Genomic DNA, 24,548 nt, shown 5'->3' on the forward strand with positions numbered 1-24,548 from the left:
GCTCAATTTTCAAAATTGATTTTAAACCAATCTGATTTTTCTGTGAAGTCATGAAAAGGCAGGTAATTCACCGCCAGCTTCAAACTTGCAAACTTGTATCAAAGGGAAACAAGTGGCTAGGTGTGATTCAGTGGCAGTCTGTCTGAACTGGCTGCCAGCGCCTGCGAGGAACTTCTTTTTTGTTAATGAAACAAAAACCACACTTGTAGAAATTATTTACCTACCGGTTATGCCTCTTGGGAGAAGCGAGTGAGAACAAACCGTGGGCTGGGCGTTCATTGTGTCGCCTACAGCCCGAGTGGGATGTTCACGGCTACTTCGGTGAGGAGGCAGAATTTTTCTGGGCTTTGTGGAAGGGAATTTGCACAGGAAGGTGGTTTGGGGAACGAGTGGTTTCTGGGGGAATTCGCGTGTCCAGATGTTCCCCCACAACTGAGCGTTCGCTCCTGCAGGCGGCTGCGGTGCTTGTGCAGTAGCTCTGGCTCATACCCCCGTGTGGGCTGCACGTCGGCTCGCTGGCAGAGGCGGAGGAAGAGGGCACAAGCAGCACCTGTGACATCTGACGGGCACGGGGGCAGTGAAGCGTCCCCGTGCGGGTCTCCTCCGGGGCCCCAGGGCCGGAGGGCGCTGTGGCTCCAGGCGTTTAGGCCTGAGGCCTGGGCGCAGACAAGTGCGACGAGTGTGACGTGCAGCTAATTAAGTGAGTCTGACACACGATGCATTCAATTTGCCAGGCCTAGGGAGGCTGGGAAGCGTTACCGCCCCCAGCTATGCAGTTCTGGCGCTTCCACTCAGGCAGCGGTAGCTCGCACTTTTTGGCTCTGATTTTGGCTCTGAAAGGCCCCAGTTTTGATCGCAGGCTGCCGGCCAAACTGCTGTTATCAGACGTGCATTTCCATAACGCTAGTTCCAAAGCTGCTGTTTGCATGCGAAACCTGGGCTGCACAAACCACCCCCACCTGGGAAGCGAGTCTGCCTGATCCTGTTAGTTGTGCGTTTACCCCAAACCGGTGAGCATGTGGGACACGGGAGCCTCTCCCTGAACAGCGACTGTGTCCCAATGGGAGAGGAGGAACCGGGCTACGAAATGGAGCTCCTGTTCCCTACGGATAAAAAGCTTATGCAACTACTCGACTTTTGCGTGCAGGGATGTATGTCCTTCCACAGATTCTGAGCCCGGTGGCCGCTATTGAACACGTTTAACACAGGTTTCAAAGGAAATCAGCCTCCCAGAGGTTTAATGAAACAGGCAGAGGAGGAAAGATTGGTGAATTTGTACTGACCAGTTTTTGAGCTGCTCGGCTGCGTCTCCGATGGGACGTAGCAGTCGGTCAGCGCCCAAGCGCCCTGCGGGGAGGGAGCGATAACGGGAAACCTTCTTTGAGTTCAGCTACAAGCTCCAGCAAGCCCGACCAGCGGAGCAGCCGGGCGGGCTTAGCCCCGGCGCCCGAGGTATCGGCGCTTCCCCTCCTCGCGGGGCCGCAAACACGCGCGGGCTCGTGGCCCGACGGGGCGGCAGCCGTGGGGGTTCGCCAGAGGGAGCCACGGGGGGCTGCAAAACCCCTCTAGTTCAGAGCCCTTCCGGGGGGAAGCGGTCGCGATGGGGTCCCCGAGGAAACACTCACCCGCTCCGCGCTGCCGAGGGCCCCGCTGCCCCCGAGTCGCTGAGGCTCCCGGGCCGTGGAGCCGGCTGGGCCGGGTCGGGCTCCCTCGGGGCCCGGTCCGAGGCCGCCCCGGCTCCGCCAGGCCCTGCAGGCCCCGGGCGGGGTCCCAGCGCAGGGCGTGGGGGGACTGAGGGGGGCAGGGGCTCCGTGGGGGCGGCCGCGGTGGGGCGGCCCCGGGGGTCCCCCCTGCCCGTAACCCCACCCCCACCGCTTCCAGAGCCCTGGAGGACCCCGCGCGTCATAGAGCGGCGGCAGCCTAGAGCGGCGCCGGCGTGACGGCCCCGCCCCTTCCTCCCGCGGTCACGTGGGCGGGGCGGAAGGGAGCGCCCGGCGCGGCGGGTGCCGGGAGCGCCGCCGCCGCCGGTCCGCGCCGCCATGCGGAAGTTCTTCCAGGAGATCAAGGCCGACCTGAAGTTCAAGACCGCGGGGCCCGGCCAGAAGCTCTCGGAGCCGGCCCGGTACGAGGGTGGGGGCGCGCGGCGGCTCCGGTACCGGCAGCTCCCCCCCCCCGCTGTATCCCCCGGTGCGCGGGCGGGCCGGGAGCAACAGGCCCGGCCGGGTGCTCCGGCGTTCCGCGGGGCCGCGCTGCTCGTCCCGTGCCCCGTCCGGCAGTTCCGGTCCTGCCCAGGCCGAGGTGCCCGGCAGGTTACGAAGGAAAACGGCCCAATTAATCCCGCTGGGGGCGGCGGCGCCGCGCGAGCCCCGGCAGCCGGCGGGGGCGGGAATGGGGCTGGCCGCGTCCCCGCTCGTCGCCTCGCACGAAGCGGGCAGCAGTGCTGCCCGGCAGGGCCGGCCGGTTCCTTCGTGACCTCTCCGGAAGCATCGCGTGCGTCAATACGTGCGGCGTAACGTAGTACCGGGATGTCTGCGGCCGAGTCCGGGTCGGAGCTGCCGCGTGCTCGGAGCTGATGGCGCTGCAGAGGGTCGTGCAGGTGGGGCGAGCGATGGGTTAGCGTGAGCGCGCGGTGCCTGCTTCTTTGCCCCTGATTTCAGTCCTACCAGAATCACCTAAAGGCAGCAAGGTTAAGAAACACGAGTTGAAGGTCTCTCAAAGGGGTGTTTCGAGCGTTAAATGGAAGAAAACTCCGTGTGCAGTGGAGGGAACGCCCCGAGGGCTGCCCACTGAGCTGTGCTTTTCTGTTTCGCACCAGGGTCCCCAAGGAGAAGCCAAAAGCTGAGGCAGCACCGAAGCCTCGGCAGGGACCTACCAATGAGGCCCAGATGGCGGCAGCTGCGGCGCTGGCCCGCATGGAGCTGAAGCCCAAGGCCAGGCTGCCCTCGTCCCAGGAGGCCATCAAGAATCAGGGTACGAACTTGCTGGCAAACATCGCGCTGCCGCCCTGGGGTAGGGCCGGGGCGGCTGGGCTGTGCGCGGGGCTGACGGGCTTTGCAAATTACAGCCCAACTGCCGTAGGTCTGAATGCGGAGAGGGAGGTGCCAGGCAGGCAGCTGTGTGGATGCCGCTCTGGAGGAAGCTGCTGGGATGCAGCTGGTTTCTGGGGCTGCTTAGGAGTCTGCTAGAAACGGGAGTCACGGTCACGCACAGACCCTGAGGCCAGGAGCAGAGTGTTCAGAGAGGCAGTTGCTTCCCCAGCGCAGAACTGCACGGGCCGAATCCCTCTGAAACGCTGCCCCTCTCCTGAACCGCTCAGCGTGTTTATTTGCTCCTACCATTGTAACCTGGATTTGTCTCTCTTAGTGAGAAAGGAGCTGATGGCAGAGGCAGCTGCAAGTGAGAAAGGGGTCTCTGCAGAGGTAAAGGTATGAGACATGCTGCTGTTCCCTGAACCTGTTAAAATACTTGCTCTGGAAGCATTGTTCCGTGCTGTTTCCACTGTCCTGTGCAGGCCAGATGTGCTAAGGTGCCGAAAGCTTTCTTCATGCAACTCCATGTCTGATTTTGTCCCTTTTAGGACGCAGAGTCCCCAGACAAGGAAGAGGCGGCTGGACTCTCTGTGTCAGGGGTCTATTTCATTTGCCCGTTGACTGGTGCCGTTGTAAGGAGAGACATGAAGGAAAAGCACATCAGAGAAGCCATCTTGTCAGTAAGCACCACCTATGCTGCCCTTACATCCTGTTTGTTTTCCCTCAATCTGTGGCATGGGTTCCGTCAGGCAATGCAGTAGCGACCTCTCTAATCCTCTGCCCTATAAAATCCCTGTCTTCTACTGTTTCCCAGAAGAGCAGCCCAGTTCAGACAGAGACTTCACAAAGGCTTGCCCAAGCTGCTGCCTTTGGCTGCTGGAAACGCTGAGACTGGGAACTCTGGCCTGCGTGTCCCTCTGGCTGTATGAATTGGTGGCAGCTTGCTTCCCTGTGCCTGACTTCTGTCCTCCTTTCCCAGTATTTCTCTGTAGACCCAGTGGCAGCCTCAATCATGGAGATTCACACCTTCAATAAGGACCGAGAGAAAGTGCGAGTGGGCGTGGAGACCATAGCTAAGTAAGTGGGCTGCTTTAGCGGGACTGAGCACACAGGTAGTTTGCTGTCCCTTCCCTCCCTGAGTGGTTAACAGGCAGGTGGATTTTCTTGCTGTGCTCCAGGCAAGACCTGAAGAAAACCAAAGATGAACATTTGAAGTGTCTTGGCTAGATAGTGCCACCCTTTTTTAAAAAAAGAGGAGGGGTAGGAGGAGGGGTGTGGGCAACAGCTAAGAGCTGTTTAAGAGTTAGTCCATTAGTCTAAGAGATTTGATAACTGCTGATTCATAGCAGGAGATCCCACACTGGGTCTGGCTTGTGCATAAACACCGACTAACATGATCCTGACAATGTATTTTACTTCCTTCAGCTGCCTCAGTTTTTAAGCTTCCTTTATCTGTAAGAAATAATAGGGCATCTCACAGGTCACGTGCTTCTTGTGCCTTTGGGGCCGCATATCCTGAAGTGCCTGCTTTAACTGCTTATTTTAATCCATCAAGCGTATTTTTCTTCCTGCAGATATCTGGATAATATCTATCTTCATCCAGAGGAGGAGAAGTACCGGAAAATCAAACTGCAGAACAAAGTGTTTCAGGTGAGAACAAGACTCCTGCAGGTACTCTGCTTAGGGAACTCCTTTCCTGAAGCAGACTACATTGATTTTTTTTCCTTTTCTTCTAGGAAAGGATAAGCTGCCTGGAAGGGATACACAAATTTTTCCAGGCTATTGGGTTTGAGACAAAAACACTACCTGTTCCAGGACAAGGCAAGAAATATAAGTGTATTGAACTGCAGCCCGCTGTTTGGTGGGACACCCCAAGGGAGGCTAGTGAGGCACCTCTGGTTGCTCTGAGAGCTTTACCCTCTAAGGCTGTAACCAACCACTCACCCCGCAGCTTCCTTGTTAGTCAAGGCATTAGGAAGATCCTTGCTCTTACAGTTCATACATTCCTCATTCAAGAACAAGAGACTCAAATCCTGCTCTCTTGGTTGTAGAGACCACAGAGGAGTACTACATACTGAAGGAAGAAATGCTGACCAGGTTGGAAGACCTAAAGGACTACAAAGAGCAGCTTTTAAGCTCTGAGCCAGTGAGAGCCCAGCTAGATCGCCAGCTCTGTTTATTTAAACCATCACCTGAAGCTGCTCGGTTTGAGCTGCCAAATGACTTCTACAACCTCACTGCAGAAGAGATCAAACGAGAGCAAAGGCTCCGGTGAGTAGACTAAAGGGGGGGCCCTGACTGCCCGCGGAGGGGGTATGCAGTGCCCCAGTTAAGTCTCATACCTCTCCTCTCTGTCATGCTAAAATACCCTTCTGTCTAAAGGACAGAAGCAGTGGAGAAAGCCTCAATGCTGAGGACAAGAGCCATGCGGGAGAAAGATGAACAAAGGGAAATGCGGAAGTACAACTACACCCTGGTACGAGTCCGGTTTCCTGATGGATACATTCTCCAAGGTAAAGGACTACTTATCCTTTCTTTGTATACCCCCAAAAGCTTCTGAAAATACATGTAGCCTGACAGCTTGAATAATAAGCAGGGTTAAGAGATATGCAGAACACAGCTGGCAGAATAAAATAACAGAATCTGAGTGGGGTAGCATTTCTGTAAGAACTCTACCATCTCTGAGCCCTCCATCTTTTTTGCCTGAGTAGGGTTGGGACTGTAACCTAGGGTTGAATGTAGACGGTACAGCCTCAAGGCTCTGTTAATTAATGTGTGCTCTTCACAGGCTACTGCTAGCAAGCTGGACTCATTAGATCAGTTTGTTACAGTAGCCAGCGTGAGGTTGCCTGTGTGGTGTTAGGCTATACAACAGAATGAATCCTCTTCAAACTTTGCAGTTGAGCTCTGAAATAATTTCATGTTTCCCAGCTCTTTGTTGCAGGCTGGCAGAGACTTGTCACAATTGAAGTAACGCTTTTCTTTAGCAATTCTGCTTTTATACATCTCAGTTGAATCAGGCTGTGCTTCCATGTCACTGAAGCAGTTTATAAACTTAGCATCAGTACTCAGGCCCTACAGTATCTACCACAAAAGATCATACTGACTACAAACAAAGCTGACTTTGAATGCCAGAGCTTCTTTCAATGTATCGCCTTCTTTTCTCACGGCAGGGACATTCTATGCACGAGAATCAATATCTATGCTCTACAATTCTGTGAGGGAAGCACTCACCAATGACTGGCTGCCCTTTGAGCTGCTGGGACCCGGAGGTCTCAAACTGACAGATGAGAACTTGGCCTTCAATGAATGTGGGTTGGTGAGTTTTAAAAGAAAACCAAAACTGGCTAATACCCTGCCCCAGGGAAGTTGAGTCTTCAGGTGGCAAGAGAACCACAGTTGTCAGGGTCATCTGCTTTTCATATCTTGGAGAAGTTTGTGCCTCCTGCTTTCAATGCAATAATTTGCACTCTGGCCTTTTTCAAGCCTTCCTAAGCTCAAGGGAAACAAGTGCCTGTATGAAAGCTTCTGGCTGAAGGCTAGGATGTCTGATCAGTGAGGAACTGTAAGGGACTATCTCTGGCAGCAAGTGTGGGCTGCAACAGTTGTCAGCAGTTATATCACAAGGCTAGCACCCACATAGGGGGAGAGATGCAAGGCAGCAACTCTGAGCCATGCTCAGCTCTGTAGTATAAGGCTTTCAACAGAAAGCCCAAAGCAGCATCCCCAATGAGTTCCACGCTCTTCTTTTTCAGTTCAAGTGTTAGTTCTAGAGGTTTGGAGGTCTGTGAACATGTTCAACATCATATATAGCACAGCTGTAGCTTACTAACCCTGCCTTTCCTGTTCCAGGTGCCCTCTGCCCTCCTGACCCTTGTCTGGGATGCATCAGTCATGGCAGACATTCAGGCTGCAGGAGAAGAGCAGTCAGCAAGCCCCCTGAAACCAGAACTCCTCTCCAGGGTCCAGACACTGTCATGAAATAAAGGGGAGTGGATTCAGGGCTGATGATTTTAAACTGTTCCCTCATTTCCCTACACAGAGCTTCCAGCTTTGTGACCTTGGAAATGACTTGTTTTAGCTCAATGCAGTGAAAGTCTAGATTTTGCCATGCCACAATCCTTGCTGTCATCTCCACAATGCCAGCAGCTATACACTAGGGCAGTCTTGCCCACAAAGACATTTACATAGCTGCTTTTAAAACCAAGTTCTAGCAGTTACTGTTGAGGTATTTTCTAGATGATGATGAAGTACCCCTCTCCTCCCTTCAAGGAAGGATTAGGTTCTACTACAAGGCTGGATTACCAATGATGGGCTGGGCTTAGAACTCAGCTTTTCCTTTTGCTTCTGTGTGCACTGTTAACTCCTATTGGAGATTAAGTCCTATTGGAGAGAGTATATTTAGATAAACTTTGTCAAGTCTGATTAAATGGAATATTTAATGATCCAGTTCTGTTTGAAGTTATTTGAAGTGTATAGCTGTTCTGGATTGGAAAATGCAAGTGAGTTACAGTCACTGTTATTGGTGCAGCTGGGGTATCACCTGCTTTTTCACTTCATGGCACTTGCAGACAGAACAAGGGAGAGACAAGGAGACTGACAACAGGCAACAGCTATTTATGCCACATTGTCTCACTGATGGAAGATCAGACCTCAAACTAGAGCCAGCATTTTAGGGAACTAATTGCATCAACTCTCAAACTGTATTAAGTTAGAAGCTCCTGCAATTTTGTTACATATACAAGCAAGTTCTAAAAAAAACTAGTTCAGTCTTTTTATACAGAACAGCTTCAGACTGATGTACAGACTAGCTTTTATAGGTTCAACGTGTATTGCAGTGATGCGTACAGGAGACTGATGATCTAAGTACTAGCCTGATCTGTAAGTAATACCAGTCTAAGCCAAAATAGGAGAAACATCTTGCAGAGCTTTTCTCTTTCCTAAAGGTAAATCCTTGCTGCTGCTCTCTTTAGCAAGTAAGACCACAAACAGGATAACAGAGATAGCATAAATTCAAATATAATTATACATCATTTATATACCCAAGGCCATGCTATACAAAATTATTAACAGAATAATTCCCCAGTGGCATCACAATAAGCTTACATTTCAAAATCCCTCCACTAGATTAGAGATAACTTAGATACTTTCCATTACAAAGAAGTATCAAAATTTCAATAATGCTTTATTACGGACAGATTAATATGCAATATTTTTTTGCTAAGACTAGACCTAAAAATTTAAGCTTCCATCTGGTCTGAAGCAGAACAAAGTGCTGTCTTCTCTTTACAAGAAATACGGAATACCTTCAAGTATCTTGTTCAAAGATACACAAGTTTTAAAATTTTCTAAGTAATTCTACATACATACAGGGAAGTTAGTAGGCATTTAAGTCTCAAACTGTATTAGATGGGCTGGCCATGCTCCTGTCCTGGTGAGGGGCAATCGTGCCACTTGATTTGGAGGCTGCCAAAGATTCGGTAGCTGCCAACATAGAATCTGCAAAATAGAACATGTTGCAATTTTTTCAAACCTCTTTATTTACCCAGTACAGTTCAACTGCTGCAATACACGCTTTAAGTCTTAGCTTGCCTGCATACATTGTTTGCCCTAATCTGTTGCAAGCCTCTTTTCAACATCATTTACTTAGAATCCAGTTTTAACATTGGGTTACACCAGCCCAGAATAAAATCACGTCAAACCTATTAAAAACAAACAAACTTTACAATGCTTGTCAAAGCCCACGAAAAGCAAGCTACTGAACAGCTTCCCAATTTTCAGAGCAAAAGGCTACAACTGTGAAGTAAGACTTTTATCTTACTACAGTCTTTTGCACTGTAAATAGGCAAAAGCTTAAGATTAAATGTAAAGCTTCTTGTCAACAGTGTTGTCCAGTATAGAAGGAAAAAAGCATTAACACCAGCTGAGATAGAAGGAAAAAAAAACCCCAAGATGTGTCAAGAATGGGTCACACAAAAAAAATCCATTTATCCAAGCTATCAATTAGAAGTTGTTCAACACAAAAAGCCCACTTTTCTTAATTCAGGTTATGCCAGTAGCATTGTGAAAGAGCTCTGTTGTGAGAGTTGAAAGATGGGGCTTGGAGATTCTGAAAGCAGTTCAGAGGAGCTGAATGCACATCATGTGGTTTGTGTTAAATCATTGGTCTGTATGATTCAAATATGTATAGTTAAAACCTCACAGAGATGAGAAGAGCCACTCCACATCCTCACCCCACTGTTTGAGTCTGTAGCCTGAAGGATACGCTACCGCGAAGGATCTTTGAAAGCCTCACCACTAAGAGTTAACTGGGACACGAATACAAACAATAGCTTAGATTCTAGAGCAGAACTGCACAGCACTGATCAAAGCCCTCATCTGTCAAACAGCTGAGGGCTTGGTTATTTATCCCATGTTACTTCCTTCAGAAGAGTCAACTGCAGCATGCACAGAAGGCTGCAGGAAGGCAGCAAAAGAGAGGTTCCACTCCAGACCTCATCAGTCCTGGAAGGGGTCTAAACATAAGCACGCAAGCCCCAGAGACCAGCCCTTCTTGGCAGCATTTACCAGCGGTAACAGGATCTGCTCATAACTGTCCCTGTTGTTCATTTCTCCCATCAGAAACAATTTAGTGGTAATGTTGGCAGCCAAAAGCTATTCACAAGCACTTTGCTGTTTTGGAGGGAGGAGGGAAGCCATAAAAGCAGAAAAGTATCTGGAAATAAAGCATGACTAGCAGAAGAGTACAAGGCTTGGGGAAACAGTGGCAAAGAAACTGGAAGAGGTTTACCAACACACACAGTTCCTGTTCCGTTATACTCACTCTCCTGGAGCAAGCATCTGCCAAGAGATTGTGGTCAGTTTGTTTACTCACCTTTGCCTGGCTGTACATCCACAATCATGCAGTCATCATCTTCCTCATCTTCCTCAGTGTCTGCCTGAAATCCATCCATCTCCATAGCTTCAGCCTTAGTGAGGGAGGGGGAGGAAAGTTTCAGATGTGTAACATTAGGCTTACACTGCTAATATGCAAGACCCAAGCATTTCATTCCAGCAGCAACTACTGCTGTGAAGGACTACACTGGACACTCCTCCCAGTTAGCGCTCACAGCAGTTGGAACAGTCAGGCATGAATATGTGTACGAAAGGGAAGAAGAAAAAAAACAAAAAGGCAAGAAAGCCCACAATTCTGGCTTTAGACACTGACTTTTGACAAAAGGCCTATTCTGCAACAGCATGTACAGCAGGAAGCACGCCAAGCTTTTACTCCAAAACACTTTGCTATTACACAATGTAACAAGCAGCCTACACATCTAACAAACATAGTTAAACCCTTAAAAAAAAAAAAAAAAAAAAAAAACTAAAACTGAGTCGGATTTCAATTAAAAGGGGAAAGTTTCTCCTCCTCCTGATTATTTTGGATGTTTCCTTGCTTCTGGAAAATTACTTTTGATTGCCAAGTTTGAACCCTCCTCCTCACATCTCTTCCGTTACATCAGATTAGCTTTTATTTGGAGTGAGACTACAGCTCTTCCCTTGCTGACTCCATTTTTGCCATGGGAGCAGCTCTAACTGCTCACTCTGAAATAACAAATAAGTGACACGAAGAACTGCAGCTGCCCAGCAGTGAACAGCTGTGAGCATTACTGGAATTGTGGAATGAGAAGTCTCACATCCTAGAAACAGTCCCAGCCCCCTAACAGCTGTTTCAAGACAGTAAATTTTAAATTCACATCTTTCAATAAGGTTTCAGGTCTCAGATTAAATATTCCGTTCCAGCACACACATACACATGGCCTACTTCAATACTAAGCTGTTTTTCTCTGCAGCTTATGCAAGAGCACCTCCACCTACTTAGAAGTTCTGGCACAAGCTTCATGACAGAGTAGTACATACCAGGAACACAGAACCGGGCAGCCTTGACCTACCAACCATTCCTAATTTCTACACAAGCTCCAGCCGTGCTCGAAGGGAAAGAATGTGATCCAGACACTAAAACAGTGCCAATCGAGACATCTGAGATGAAAGGTTTTCTGGAGTCTTCCAGCACCTTGTTCTGAGCTGCACTGCACTATATCTCACAAGGGCAGCTTTACTTTAAGATGCCTTCAGGAGCTCTGAAGATTTTACGAAAAGCTCCTGAGCAGGAATAGTTAAACAAATAGTCAGTTATAAGCAGAATCTCCAGCAACTGCAAGAGATTTTGTCTCAGCCTTTATTTAGCATAAAGAGAAAAAAAAATATCCAAATAGATAGAGTTCAGGGGCTGAACAGCTCCTCACAAATCTGAGCCCTACCTGTATGTGACTTCAGAGCTTCTTTAATAAGGAGAAGCTTCTTCTTTAAGAAGAGTCAGAGATCCTAAGAACTGGGTGGGAAGAAAGAGCCTGAAAAGCCTCATCTGAGGTTTCTTTTTCTTCCCCCTTGACCATAGGGGAATAAACCCAGTGTACAGTGCAATCCCTGTCCTAGCTCTAGGTTTTAGAAGGCAACTAATTAATAATACCAAGCTTAAATCTCTAAAGCTTCACTGTGTTAAATGCAACGCAGCATCACACAATTAAAGCCTTGGTCACATCCTTTTTGAACACGCACACACATTCTCTCCCAGCTCAGCTAAGAATCGTCAGATATTTGAAACAGCATCAATGGGAGACTAAGTTCTCAATATTACTTCTCGTTACCCTGAAAAACGGAGCAGAACAACAGGAAGACCACAATGAAGCTCACAGCTGGAGTAGCAACTACTCCAAATGTATCTCACTTTATTCCTATGATTTTTTTTTTGTTGTTTAAATCAGCTCTTGAAATTCAACTTTGTGTCTGACAGTATAAGCATGAGACTTTACAGACTGTTATGGGTTGAATCCAGCACTTATGAACCACATTTAATCAGAACACAAGCAACTGTTGTAAGCCACCAGCCCCAGCTATACATCTGGCAGCCATACACAAACATGAGAACCTGCATACAAATGATACACAGCTGTAAAACCAAGGCCAAGCAGACACTCAAATTATTTGTAGCTTGGACACAATCACTGCCAAATAGCAGAAAAATGGAAGAACAGCAGGATAGCAACATTTCAAATAGAACAGACAGTCCAAGCTAGAGACACACAAAAGAAACCTATCTCTTTAGATTCACATAAAAAAAAGAAAAGAAAAAAAAAAGTCTTTTTTTTTTTTTTTTTTTTTACGAAAAACAGGCCTGTATCTTAATATTTTGTCTTTGCTTGTGACATAGGTACGCCTTCCTGGGAGGCATGCCAGGATGCTTGCCTAGTGAAGGTGCGTATCTATATTCCTGCAGTTCTTTATCAGGGAAGAGCACAGCAAGAGGAACTCACCTGTTCAGCATCCCGAGGCCTTTTCATGAATTTAGTGATAGACATACTTCCAGTGGACTTCCTCTTTACTGACACAGGGGTGGTCTGCGTGACCGCCACGCCTGGCACACTGCCACCCTCCTCCTTTCCTGAAGAGGGGACTTGTGTGATGTAGTTCCATTGACAAGGGACAGGGAGGTGCTCTTGATCAAAACTCTTCAGCACCTCCGAGTGGACATACCAGCACATTCTATATTCAGGTCTCTTGTCATACACAGCGTTCTCAGAAATGATTCGCTTTAGCCTGGCTTTGGAAGGGATACCACTGTCCTCACCCACAGGTGTTTGCGGCCGGGAAGCGTGGGGACTCGCAGGGCCTGCGTCACTACCGTCGGCAGCCGCAGTCACATCACTGAACAGTCCTTGCCGGCAGCACTCCTGGAACTCCTGGATGATCACTTTACTCCCGTTCACGTTCCCATGGAGCAGTGGCAGAAGCTGGCCAAGGACTGCAAAGAAGAAAGATTGCACCATGGTTGTGGGGGAGAACTGTCTGAAGGTCAAGAAAAGCCAGGCTGATATAACCGATCATTACACATGCTCCAGGAAAGACAATAAACTAAAATTAATTTTACATATGGGATTGTAAGAAGAACTAAGTTTGATATAGACAAATCACCCCAGTCAGAACGAACTCTGAATCACAAACTTCAGCCCCTATTATAGCCTTTTTGTGTATTATTTGCATCTTTGTGTTAACCACACATTGCACCTACTCAGCACTCAAAGCTATCGCACAAACTAAAACCTCCCTTCTTAAGCAATACATAGGTAAATCATTTCAGGAGCTTCCAGTAAGCAAGTCTTAAATCTGAGACTATTGAGGTCTGGTTGACTTTGTTTCCTGGAATTTTTGGAGAGAGAAATTAAGACTATACAAAGGAAAACTAATTTTCAAAAATTCTCAAAGACAGACTTGGATTTTAGACTTCTCACAGAGAGTTCATTCTGAATTTGTAACTTAATATAAAAATCATTGCAAAAGCAGAGTATGAAAGTGCTGCAGAAATACAATTATTTAGCCCTTCATGTCTTACTTTGCTGATCTTTTGCTATTTTTTTGCTACATTTCTGTATCTGCTGTTCTTCCTCAGCAACAGTTGAATCCAGGATACATGCTGTAAACTGCTGAAGCACCTTTAGGTCTGCATTTGTGCTGCTGTTGCTTTCTGCACCTTCCCAGATGCATCCAATTTTCACAGGCTGTAGAACATGGAACCTCTTTCCCTTGGCCATCAGTTCATCCCACTCCTTTGCTTTCAGCTTCTGACGAACCTTCTGGTTCTCTGGATCACATTCCTAAAGCCATAAGCAAAAGTGAAAACTGATGCATCATTCCAGAAAAACAAAAGCTTTTTAAGCCCAGCTTTTTATTATGTTATCTGAGCTACAAAAGTTCGTTCCAGAACCAAGCAAGCAGATATGAGACCAGATATTTCACTGCCAACACCCCAGGCTTTCTGCATGAGATGATGCTTATTATATGACACACTGGCAACTGAGATCCAAATCCACTATCACCCAGTTCACTTACTTCTGTCACTCCTTCATCTTCAGATAGGTACCCATGGGGTACAAAAAACCCATCGTCGTCATCTTCATCCTCTCCTTCTTCCTCATCATCCTAAAAGTAAACTCTGCTTATTAGAAATTAGATAGTAGATAGTATCCACTATCAAACATTTACACTTGAAATTTTGCTGCTGCTTTAACTCAGAAAGATTATCATCTGCCTAGCCTAAGGCTATACAGACGGACAAACCTGCTCCCCTAAGGTTGCTGTATATCATGTTGTAGAAAGGTTGTGCTAAAAAGACTTTTTTTTTAGCGTATGAAATCCTTACCCCTTCACTATGGGAGAGACTCTCTCCAGGCTCTTCCTCTTCCCATTCTTCATCACTATCTACTTCATAATCCAGTAGTTTCTAGAGTAAGGAATGCCAAAATGTGATTTCTGTCAAGAATTTCAGTGCATGATGCAAGAGCCCACTCAGTCTTTTAAAACTACCAGTAACAAGAAAAAATAAGCAAGTGGTCAGAAATCCCAAAGAACATGTGAACTTGGACAACCACATATTCACTCTGCAAGTAAAGGGACAGAGGTGGGAGGAGTGGAGAGAGAGAAAAGACACCCACAACCATGCTGCCTGTAAGTATACTGCTTACACTGTCCTTTGACCAAGGATTCCTGGGACGGATCACAGTAGTTTTCTTGTTCCACGTGCCCCAGTATGCAGGTCGGTGATTCTCACAGAACTGCAGAAGTTTCATTCTACCAAATTTTCTCCTTTCAGGAACAGCATCTGTTTTGCAGTTATCCACTACTACCACATCACTGTTAAAACAGAGACCATCATCAACAGTTACAGCATGCTCCCCTGCTGCTCAGAAAAATCTTTTATAGGACTCCTTCAATTCAGCCACATGACACCAACTCAGAGCTTGAGCTCCTTAGAACAGCCACCTCCCAATTTGCTCGTGAGAACATGAGTTGCAGACAAGCCACCTCCCCCCTTAAATACAACAGCATGTCCAACAGCAGCTCTGTTTTAGCTATCTGACAGTTTTAAAGGTAACCCTAAAACACCACTAAAGCTAGCAGTACCCAAGTTGAAAGGGAACTGCTGGCAGTGCAAGATTCCCTGCAGAGAAGGATTTGAGAAGTGGTGTATGGAGTGAAGGAAATCTGCATTATAATATAGTGCTTCCCATGGAGACAAATCTCACACAAAATGACCATTCAAAGGAAAGCTGCATCCTTCCATAGTCTCCAATATTGGTCTAAAACTACCTTCAAACCACTTGCAGTTCATTATAAAATGAAAAAAAGCAAAGAAAACCCAAAATGCAGCAGACTAACCTGTTGACTATGTCGGCACTGTTATTGACAAAAGTAGGTCCGCTTTTATGTGGTTTGCGGCACTTGAGATCCCTCAAGAAAGAAACTTCACTATTCTGTGCACGCAGGAGCTGATCCAGCTGTTCCAAGAAGTCTGGATCAAGGGCAATACGACAGAGGGGAGCCAAGACCATGTTCTCCTTAATTTCAAAAGGAGCAAACTTTCCACAGGAGCCAGCAAGAATCTGAAATGTTAAGTGAGGGTCATTAGGGTCTGAACATCTGACAAACTGCAGCACTAACCCATTTGAGATATACAACAAGCCTAAATATCAAGTACTATTGTTTGAATGAAAGTTTAGGTTTCCTATCTGAGACTCCTGCAGATCTTGAGAGAATTTAGGTCTTTATAGTCAAAGCCTCACAAGACAAAACTAAGATTTTTATTAAAGCAATTATAAAGTTCTTTGTAACCTCTGCTATGGTAACAGATTTTCAAGCCCTTTACACTTTTGAAATCAAGACGTACTAGTGCTCTGTTCACCTAAGAAGCTTTAAGCAACAGGTCAGAATGAAATCAGTGTATTTGTTGGAAGATTACTCATGAAAGAGCAACAAAACACTGAAACAGTAATACCTCACCTTGGGGGCTTGTGGAGTCTTTGGTTTCTGGAAGAACCTGGTAATCTCTGCTTTCTGTGCATTAATACGCTGAAATCAGAATGAAAATGCAAGTTATAAACACAAAGGTAGGACAAGACCATAAAAATTTATGGCAAGTTCAACAATGACTGGACTTCAAATCTAACGAGGTATAGAGCAAAGTTCCAATATTTACCAGCTTCCATCTTATCAAAAAATAATTGCTTTCTGTAATACACTATGTGGACTCCAGTGAGATCACCAAGACAAAGGACAGAGCTGTTCCACTGGCATTGAAAAGTCAAATACAGCAAGAATCTAACAGATCAGAATTAAAATAAAAGAGTAATTAAAAAAAAAAACCAAAAAAAACCCCCCAAAAAACAAAGACACCAGCCTTTACAAGAGATAAAGGCAAGAAACCTGCTGGAATAACCTCACAAGATTAGATTTGATAGGCTGCATCCCAAATGAAGATGCTCATTCCCAAGCAGCACGAGTACATGAGATGTGCTGAGGCAGAATGTGCTTTTTGGAAGAACTTCGAAAGCTAAATCAATAGCTGTGGGAGCACCATTGCGGACACCCATTCAGTTGGCAGGGCTCCAGGGAGCCCGCGAACATCATTTCACCATAGTAGTAGAGCTCAGAGAAAAGAGAGAAAATTTACCTTTTCCTCCTCTTTTAACCGTTTCTCCTCTTCTTTCTTTCTTTTCTCCTCAAGTTTTGCCCTTTAAATATAAAGTTCATTTTAATTGTCACATACAATAACGTATTTATTTGTGCTGAGGCTGAGTTGAGCGATCACAGACCTTGACTAAGATCTGATCATACCAGGCAAAAACATAATCCATTAATTCAATCAAGAACCACATTTGATTAAGTGTTCAGAGCAGAAGACTCCTTCATCACTCTTCCCAGAGCAAACATTGATCTGTTTTAGCCACGTAGTAGCTAGGCTTCTTTAAGTTTTCCTCAATATAAAGAAGAGGTATTTACGGTGTTATCAAATTACAAGCCATTTCCTTTACAGACAGGGCACCAGTGCCAGCAAACTGCAAACATACAACCAAGACTGGCCACAAAGGGAAAATTCAGTGACTCATGAAACTCTTTTCAGCCATTTCAAGTCAGAAGCTCAGTTCAGCTCAGTCTGCGAGCAAGAAGTACTGCTGAAAATAAGTTCTAGTCTACTTAGTCTCTGATATATTTTTAAGTATATCAAGTGACTCCGAGAAGCACACACCATTTCATCAGTATAACTTCTAGAATAGAAAGCTAAGGGAAGTATGAAAAGAGGCTTGCATCACTGCACGTCACTCCTTACAATCTGCAGAAACCAAGACACTTACTCTAGAGCTTCCTGTCTCTCCTTGCGTTTCTCTTCCTTCACTCTTAACTTCTCAGCTTTTTCCTTTTCTTCTTTTTCCTTCTTTTCTCTCCTTTCTTTCTCTTTTAGTTCTTTCTCTTCCTCTTTCTTTTTCTTTGCCTCCTCCTTGGCTCGCTCTTTTGCAGCTTTTGCCTCTTCTTTCAGCCTTCCCTTTTCTTCCCTTTCTGCTTGTAACTTCTGCAGTTTGTCTGCACGCTCCTGGTCCTAGTTAGGAAACAAACCGTTAAGCAAGTGTCTTTTGAGTACAATAAAAGCTGCTGGCATACAAACTGAATAAAATTAGGATATAAGTTCTTCAGTTGAGATACTAGAGTGGATTCTTGCACCCAGTGCTTAGCCTGCAGCACTGTTTCTAGCTATTAGCAATTAACAGCCTCCATCTCTTGCCTCAGCTAGTCTAGCTTTCCTGTACTGACCTTTTGGGGATCTGCTCCCTCTGAAGGCATTAACTTTCTTTTCTTCAAACAAACCAAGACTCTTTTGCCCTCCAGGCATCAAGAAAAGCTTTGTATTCTACTTGCTTTATATTTGATCTTCGCTGTTGTACACCTTCATTATTGACGCAACATTGTAGAAAATTAGCGAAGTTAGTGTACTTGAGCAGAGTGATCAGACTGGATGATTCTCCAGAGGTCCATTCCAACCTCAACTATTCTGTGAGATTGTCTTTTAGATGATTTCACATCACTTTCAAAACAGTTGCTTTGGAAGCATACACTTCCTCACCTGAACCTTCATACTTCCATTTCAACGTAGGGCTACCACTACACAAATCTGAAATATGAATTTTATCCGAGTTCATGTCGATGTCTCATAAGGATTTTCTGACTGTTTTTCATGCTCTCAGGCAGTAAGGCAAGTCTCCAACCTTCGGATTGCAGAGTAATTTTATAAAACTTGAAGCTAGCAGAAAATAGTCACTTCTGTTAGTTCTCTTCAGATAATTAAACAATGTAAGGCACTTCAGAGTTATTAGAGGTGCACTATGGGAACAACAAGGGGAAAAAAAACTACACTGGAAGTGTTGTTGTTCCTAGTATTTCATCCCAAGGCTATTGAAGTTATTATCCTAGTTACAGGTCTACTGACACATATAATGAGAATGTGGTATGCTTGCTAAAAGTGACAAATTCAAGAAAAATAACTCCTCTACATTGTAGGCATTGGTAACCTCCCTGAGAAGCTAGGATACATCTGTGCTCAGACGTACAAATATCCTGTGTATTTCCAGTTTCTTATTAGTTATTTCACATCTTGGTGTTCTTGGCTACATCAAGACTTGCTGAACAGTGACTGCAGAAGACAATGAACATTTGAAATTGTGCCAATGGTAGAAAGCAATATTGTCAGAGAACAGTCACGGTAATCAAGGAAAATCTACTGGCTAGTTCTGAAACTGGTAGAGTTGATAGACCTATTTAAACAGAATAAGGCTTCCATTCTCATCTCTCCCTCATTACTGCTATACAGAATGGAAAAACATAACAGACTGGAACTCTATACAGAGTGCTGTATAAAAGTGAGCATCTCTAGAGTACACTCAACCACACAGAGCTTATATAGAATGCATCAGTCCCCTACCAACTTTATAAACTAGTTCATAAGCATGGGCCTTCTGAACTGCAGTTAAAATACCACCCAGTTTCTCTGCAGACAAAGCCTACTCATATAGCATGAGCCATTCAAGAACTCCATACAATCCATCAGTCTCCCTTGCATTTAGCATTTCCTCACTAAACACAGCGTGCACAGCAAAATTTAACACCACCATATGGAACAGAGTTTGCTGACCAGCAGGATTCAAGTGAACACTGACTGTAGCTTAAACGTTTCCAGGAGCAACACCCAATCGTTCCTTCAGCAAGCCGTGCCAACATTTGCCTGACTTATTACTACCTTTTATTGCTCAAAGTGAAGAGAAAGCTGAAGCAGGAACCAACCCTAAATGGAATGGTCTTGAGGATTCCACTTAAACCTGTCCACTTGACAGGCTGTACCTACTCTGTCACAAAGGGTTTGGGAAAAAAATAAAAAATAAAAGAAAAAAAAATCCTCAGAATGCTTTTGAGGAACAGTAAACAACATTTACAGTTCCTTAATATCTTACCAAAGTGCAAAGAAAGGCAGTGCAGGCCACCCACACCTCGTTACACGTACATTAAGAACCTCTGGAACAAACCGAGTACTTTAACTGCATGCATTAAGATTCTTCCATATTCATCAGAGAGGAAAACCAGGAAAAGATGTTAGAAGTGGACTAAAAGGAAACGCAAAGGGCTTTGCTTACTATTCAATGCAAAAGCACAGCAGGTTAACTTTCTATGTCAGTGAAAGTGCCTTACTCTTTGCAATCTCAGCTTCTCCTTCTCTGCAGAACTTTTGTGGCATTTCTGAGATACCTGAAATTAGAAAATGCAGTTTTATTGAGCCACATCATTCCCTTTCCATAAGATACTAGAACTTTTAGGAAAAGAACAGTAAGCTCTGTCTGAATTATATTATTATTCTTTCAGATTAATATATTCAGTAACATAAGTATATAGCACAGGCATATCCAATCTCACTGACTTACATTTAAGCCAAAATACATCTAAATGCTTCTGTTTACATTAAATCCTTGTATTACTAAATTTAGCATAAACAAATTCCCCTTGTCTACTCAATTCTAAAGCATCATTTGCAGTGCAATATTGTGTGCATAAAAACAAAGAGAAGCTAGAACCACTAACAAACCACTACAACATTGCAGAGGATATTTAAGAGGATTTTCCTTGGAGTTAAGCTTTTTTGCATCCTATCACTTACTTTTGCTGCAATATTTATATCTCATTTCCCAAATACAAGGACTATTACCTGAATTTTCACATAGTTTCTTCTCATAATCATAACCCTCTTGTTCTTCCATTAGCACAATCATATCAACCCTAAGTTCCCAATGAATCACATATTAGTTTCTCTTAAAGCTGACATTTACCCAGGAGGAAGGCAAAAAACAAAACAGAAAACCCATCATTCACTTGATCAAATATTTAGTTGGTAAGTATTATTCTTTAAGCATACTATGGCTAGCTTTCTTGCTTCCTTCTCTCTTGCCATTCTCAGTATGGGGTAGCATGTTTATCCCTGAGATTAAAAAACTAACACATATGAAATGCTTTATTTTCTATACTTGGACAAGTAAGTTCATACAGTACAAAGCTGTATCAATGGATTCTACATTTTCTGATGCAAAATTGAGTTCTTTGAACAAGGAGCTTTAGTTTATCAAAAGCTGTTTCCACCTAGGAAAATAAACTTACAAGGACAAATAACGACACAGTGCAAATTTCTCACTGTGGCAAATACGACATGGGATGCTCTACCTTACTTAAATCAACGTGAAGCCAGTAACGTGTTTGTATTGAAATGTTATGCCAGGAGTCGAGCACTTTTTGTTCCACTACACTAGATATAGTTCAAGTTACGTATGTATTTCACAGCCTAGAACCAGTTGTTTTGAGAAAATTCACATAAGAAATGAAAGGCTTGTCACATCACCAGCTAACTTAGGATGCCCAAGCCTACCAGCAGTACCACCTCTGCTGAGCACGTATACTTCCCTATTATACTGATTTGCTCCACCCCTTCACCCTCGTTTACTTAAGCCACATGTTTATTTTTCAGACTCTCAGAGGGCAACATCTACCTGCCTGATTTTTCCTCTAATAATGTAGTTAGAGCAAAGCAAACACACAGGCCACGCAGTCCAGACTAAGTTTAGGCCAGGCTTGGCTACAGCGTCCAAGCACATTCACCAGGACCGCTCTACTTTACGCCTTCTTTAAGGATTGGACTATTGTGCTTGCTGCAAGAGAAACCTCCCACTTCACATCTCAACAGATATATTCTGAAAAAGCCTATTCAATTCTCAGCCGTTCAAGCCACGCAATTGTTTCAGCCATCTGTGCAGATAATGCCCTCTTTGATTTAAAAGTTTTCCTTGCAATACAGTGCCAAAAGTCATGATGCCTCAATCCGTCTCTCCATAGGACCGAGGCACTGAGCTGAAACCAGGGCCGAGATACTGAATTGAAATCTAATTCAGATTCCAAACAACCAGCTCATGCAGAGCTATCAATTTAGGCGTTCATCACTGTGATCCAACCTTCACTTGCCAACTGCGTCACATGACCCCAGCAGCACTGAACAAACCCTTTTTCCCTAAAGCAACTGCCCATGTTAAATGGTGTGCACCTAACAAGATGGCTGACAGCACAAGTTTTGCACGCTGAATTCTGAGAAACAGATAAAGACTCACTTAACTTGTCCTCTGTCCTCAAATGCATACTTGCAGATCCTTAAACAATGCTTTACGTGAAGCTGCACTGCATTTCTACTCCCTGGTTTCATAAATACAGGACTTGGAAAAGTATCTGCATGGATTTGTACTGGAAAAGTGACAGACTACACTTTAGTGTTCTCCCATAGTAATTGAAACAGCTTCACGAAATACAGAATGGAGGTTGTAAAACACCACTTACAGACAAAATTGCTTTTGAATACTGTCCGTGTGCTAATTTCCAAAGTGGTAAGTCACAAGGCATGCACTTCACGATCAATTTATAAAAGTGAATCTATAATAGAACTTAAAATTACATTCACACTACATGAACGTACCAGCAGCTCAAAAGAGCAATATTTTCATCCTTTAGCTAAAGATTTTAAAGGAAGATTCAAAAGGGTAATAGTTCAGATAGTTACAATGAATAAATTGGCAACACTTTCCAGACACTTCCCGTGAGTCTTGTGAATATCCTAGTCATCCTTCCCACTATCAGCACAGGAAACCATACTACCTACCTATAATGAAATAACATTTAGAAAACCACCACCAAAAAAAAAAAAGACCAACCTTCCTAATAGGTGTTGAGACAGCTAAAGGACTAGAATTTCTCTTTGTTTCTGCAGCAGGCTGTGTCTCAGGTGAGCTCACAGAGCGAGAACTTAAGGAAGAATTCGTAAGTATAGAGTCTCCTTCATGGGATGATTCCATAGTCTCATTTTCTGATGTGACGCTTCCATCCAGAGAAGCGATTTGGGGAGATTTTACAGTCATAATATCTTCCAGGACCACTACCGGCATCTTCCCCTTAAATATGACATCCTTCAGCTCACCTTGATTTATCTTCGTGTTTTCCAAGTTGTTACACTCTGTTAACCCAGAGCAAGACTGGATTTCACGCACCAATTCTTCATCTTTATTTGCTACAGTTTCACACAGTACAGTCTCCACTGAACCATCCATTTGGCTATTCTGAGTGGAATTCATGCAATTCAACTGGTTTATATTTTTTTCTAGTATGCCATTAGTTATACCTACAGATGAAGATGCTTCTGAATCTAAATTAATATGGTCCACATCATTACGTAGTCTATGGTTAGAGTCCTTTGTCAGATCAATAATGATTACAGTTTCGTTTGTGTTATGTTTTGTGTTTTTCTGTATAAAGTGATCTAATGGACCCTTTCCGTTAATGGGTTTTGGAGTAAAATTCACATCTGAATCCAGCTGGCAGTCATTCTCTACGTTGTCCAGGGACGCATGAGACGTATCGAGAGAGGAATCCTTATTTTGGCCAAAACCACTTTGTGAGCTCTTTACTTTTTTAACTTCTGAATCCGCATCGTATTTTTCCTTTGGTACGGGATTCAAGCGCTTGAAAGGCAACCGGGCTGAAACAATAACATTTCGCTATTTCAGTCACGTTGCATAAATCCATAGAGGAAGGTGGGGGAGGGAGAAGGAAGCAAACACTGAGATATTCAGTGAGTTCTTAAACGCAAGAACAGAAACCGGTGAGCCAGGAGGGGAGGGTTTATTATGCAAACAGAGCCTATTGTGCAGGCCTAGGCCTGACGCTGCTCTTTAAAGTATTAAGAGCACAAGAGCGAGACAGGCACCTTCACCACAGCCTTACCTTGAACAAGCTTCCGCGGGGGAGCAACCGCCTTGTCTCGGCACTCCATGGCTGCAAGGAGAAAACACGAGTGACACGTTTCGGCTTAGCCACCTGCTTCCCGCGGGCACCCGGGCTGCAGCGAGCCCGACGCCCCTCCGCAGCACGCAGGGCACGGCACGGACCGGGCTGCGCCGCCGCACGAAGGCGCAGGGGCGACCCCAGCCGCCACTCGATGCTCTGAGGGCGCCTGGCCACGGCGGAGCGGCGGCGCCGGCGGCGGGCAGCGGCGGCGGGAGCAGGCCCCGGCGCCTCCCTTTGTTACCGCAGGAGGCCCCAGCGCACCCGCGGGGAACCGCCGCGGGCCGGCGGGGCCGACCGCGCCGGCCCGGCACCCCGCGGCCCTCCCCTACCTGCCATGGGCGGCTGCAGCGGCGGCGGCAGCGCCGGCCGCTCCGTCCAGCGGCGGCTGCGGCAACCCGGCCCGGGCCCCTCCCGCTCCGCCCCGGCGGCTCCCGCTCGTATTTGGCGGGAGCCGGGGCGACCCCGCGCCTCGCCGCGCTGATAGGCGGAGCGCGCCCCACGTGACGCACCCTTCCGCCGCCCGAGTCTCGCGAACAGGTCGCCTCGCCAGGTCGGGGCGCTTGCCCGCCTCCTGCCTTCCGATTGGCCAGAGAGATGGCCGCAGCTGATTGGCGCAAGCGGCTGTCAGTCTGGCTCCGTTGCGCCGAGCTGATTGGCTGGCTGCGGGAGGCTCCACGCCTGGCCTCGGGGCCTTGTTGACTGGCGGGCGGTAGCCGAGACAGCGGCGATGCGGCCCCCGGGGACGGGCCCCGGGGACGGGCCCCGGGGAGGCCGGAGCGGCCCTTCCGCGGCGCCGGGCAGCGGGGAGGACGCGGCCGCTGCGCCGCCTCGTCAAGGGGGCGCGAGCCAAACCGCGAAATGGCGGCGGCGACGGCCAATGAGCGAGCGCCTTCCCGTCGCGCGCCTCCTCCGCGCGGGGCGGGGAGGGAAGACGCGGCCGCAAGGGCCTCTGGGCGTTGTAGTTCGGCGGCGCGGAGCCTGCTGGGAGCTGTAGTCGCCGCTTGCCTCGGCCAGCGCTATGGCCGACCTGGCGGGTGCGGAGAGCCCGGCTTGTCGGCACGCGCGCCGCAGGCCTCGCCCCGCGCCGCCGTGCTGCGGGACCGGCGCCCCGCCACGGGCGCGGCCGTCGTGCGGCCGCCCAGGCCGGGGCCTCTCTCTCCTGGAGCGGACGCGAGCGCCGTGGGGCCTTGCTCCGGCACCGTCGCTTTTCTCTCCATAGCCAGCTGCTGAAGGTGGTTT

At 46.4% G+C, this 24,548-nt stretch overlaps 2 protein-coding genes across 4 annotated transcripts; one reads left to right on the plus strand and one right to left on the minus strand.

The window, feature by feature from the left end:
• The first annotated feature begins 1,350 nt into the window (after window positions 1-1,350).
• On the plus strand, window positions 1,351-7,474 carry UBXN6 (UBX domain protein 6). Of its 2 annotated transcripts, none has more exons than XM_062596074.1 (11): window positions 1,351-1,452; window positions 2,816-2,970; window positions 3,364-3,425; window positions 3,578-3,709; window positions 4,009-4,106; window positions 4,604-4,679; window positions 4,766-4,850; window positions 5,081-5,300; window positions 5,412-5,542; window positions 6,203-6,348; window positions 6,882-7,474. In XM_062596074.1, the coding sequence occupies exons 2-11, from the start codon at window positions 2,886-2,888 to the stop codon at window positions 7,008-7,010; spliced, it is 1,164 nt and encodes a 387-aa protein (XP_062452058.1). In that variant the 5' UTR covers window positions 1,351-1,452; window positions 2,816-2,885; the 3' UTR covers window positions 7,011-7,474. The 2 variants fall into 2 exon arrangements, with proteins under 2 accessions (XP_062452058.1, XP_062452057.1); XM_062596073.1 differs by lacking the exon at window positions 1,351-1,452 and adding an exon at window positions 1,975-2,122.
• Window positions 7,475-8,197: 723 nt separating this feature from the next.
• On the minus strand, window positions 8,198-24,097 carry CHAF1A (chromatin assembly factor 1 subunit A). 2 transcript variants are annotated; one of them, XM_062596135.1, is made up of 15 exons: window positions 23,819-24,097; window positions 23,247-23,297; window positions 22,181-23,001; window positions 19,632-19,688; window positions 17,252-17,493; window positions 16,570-16,630; window positions 15,900-15,968; window positions 15,279-15,502; window positions 14,585-14,753; window positions 14,263-14,343; window positions 13,953-14,042; window positions 13,456-13,717; window positions 12,380-12,867; window positions 9,904-9,997; window positions 8,198-8,528 (listed from the first exon to the last, which is right to left on the minus strand). In XM_062596135.1, the coding sequence occupies exons 2-15, from the start codon at window positions 23,293-23,295 to the stop codon at window positions 8,425-8,427; spliced, it is 2,811 nt and encodes a 936-aa protein (XP_062452119.1). In that variant the 5' UTR covers window positions 23,296-23,297; window positions 23,819-24,097; the 3' UTR covers window positions 8,198-8,424. The 2 variants fall into 2 exon arrangements, with proteins under 2 accessions (XP_062452119.1, XP_062452118.1); XM_062596134.1 differs by lacking the exon at window positions 23,819-24,097 and adding an exon at window positions 23,639-23,704.
• Window positions 24,098-24,548: the final 451 nt, after the last annotated feature.

Source organism: Rhea pennata, chromosome 27 (genome assembly GCF_028389875.1).
Source record: "Rhea pennata isolate bPtePen1 chromosome 27, bPtePen1.pri, whole genome shotgun sequence".
Taxonomy (NCBI): domain Eukaryota; kingdom Metazoa; phylum Chordata; class Aves; order Rheiformes; family Rheidae; genus Rhea; species Rhea pennata.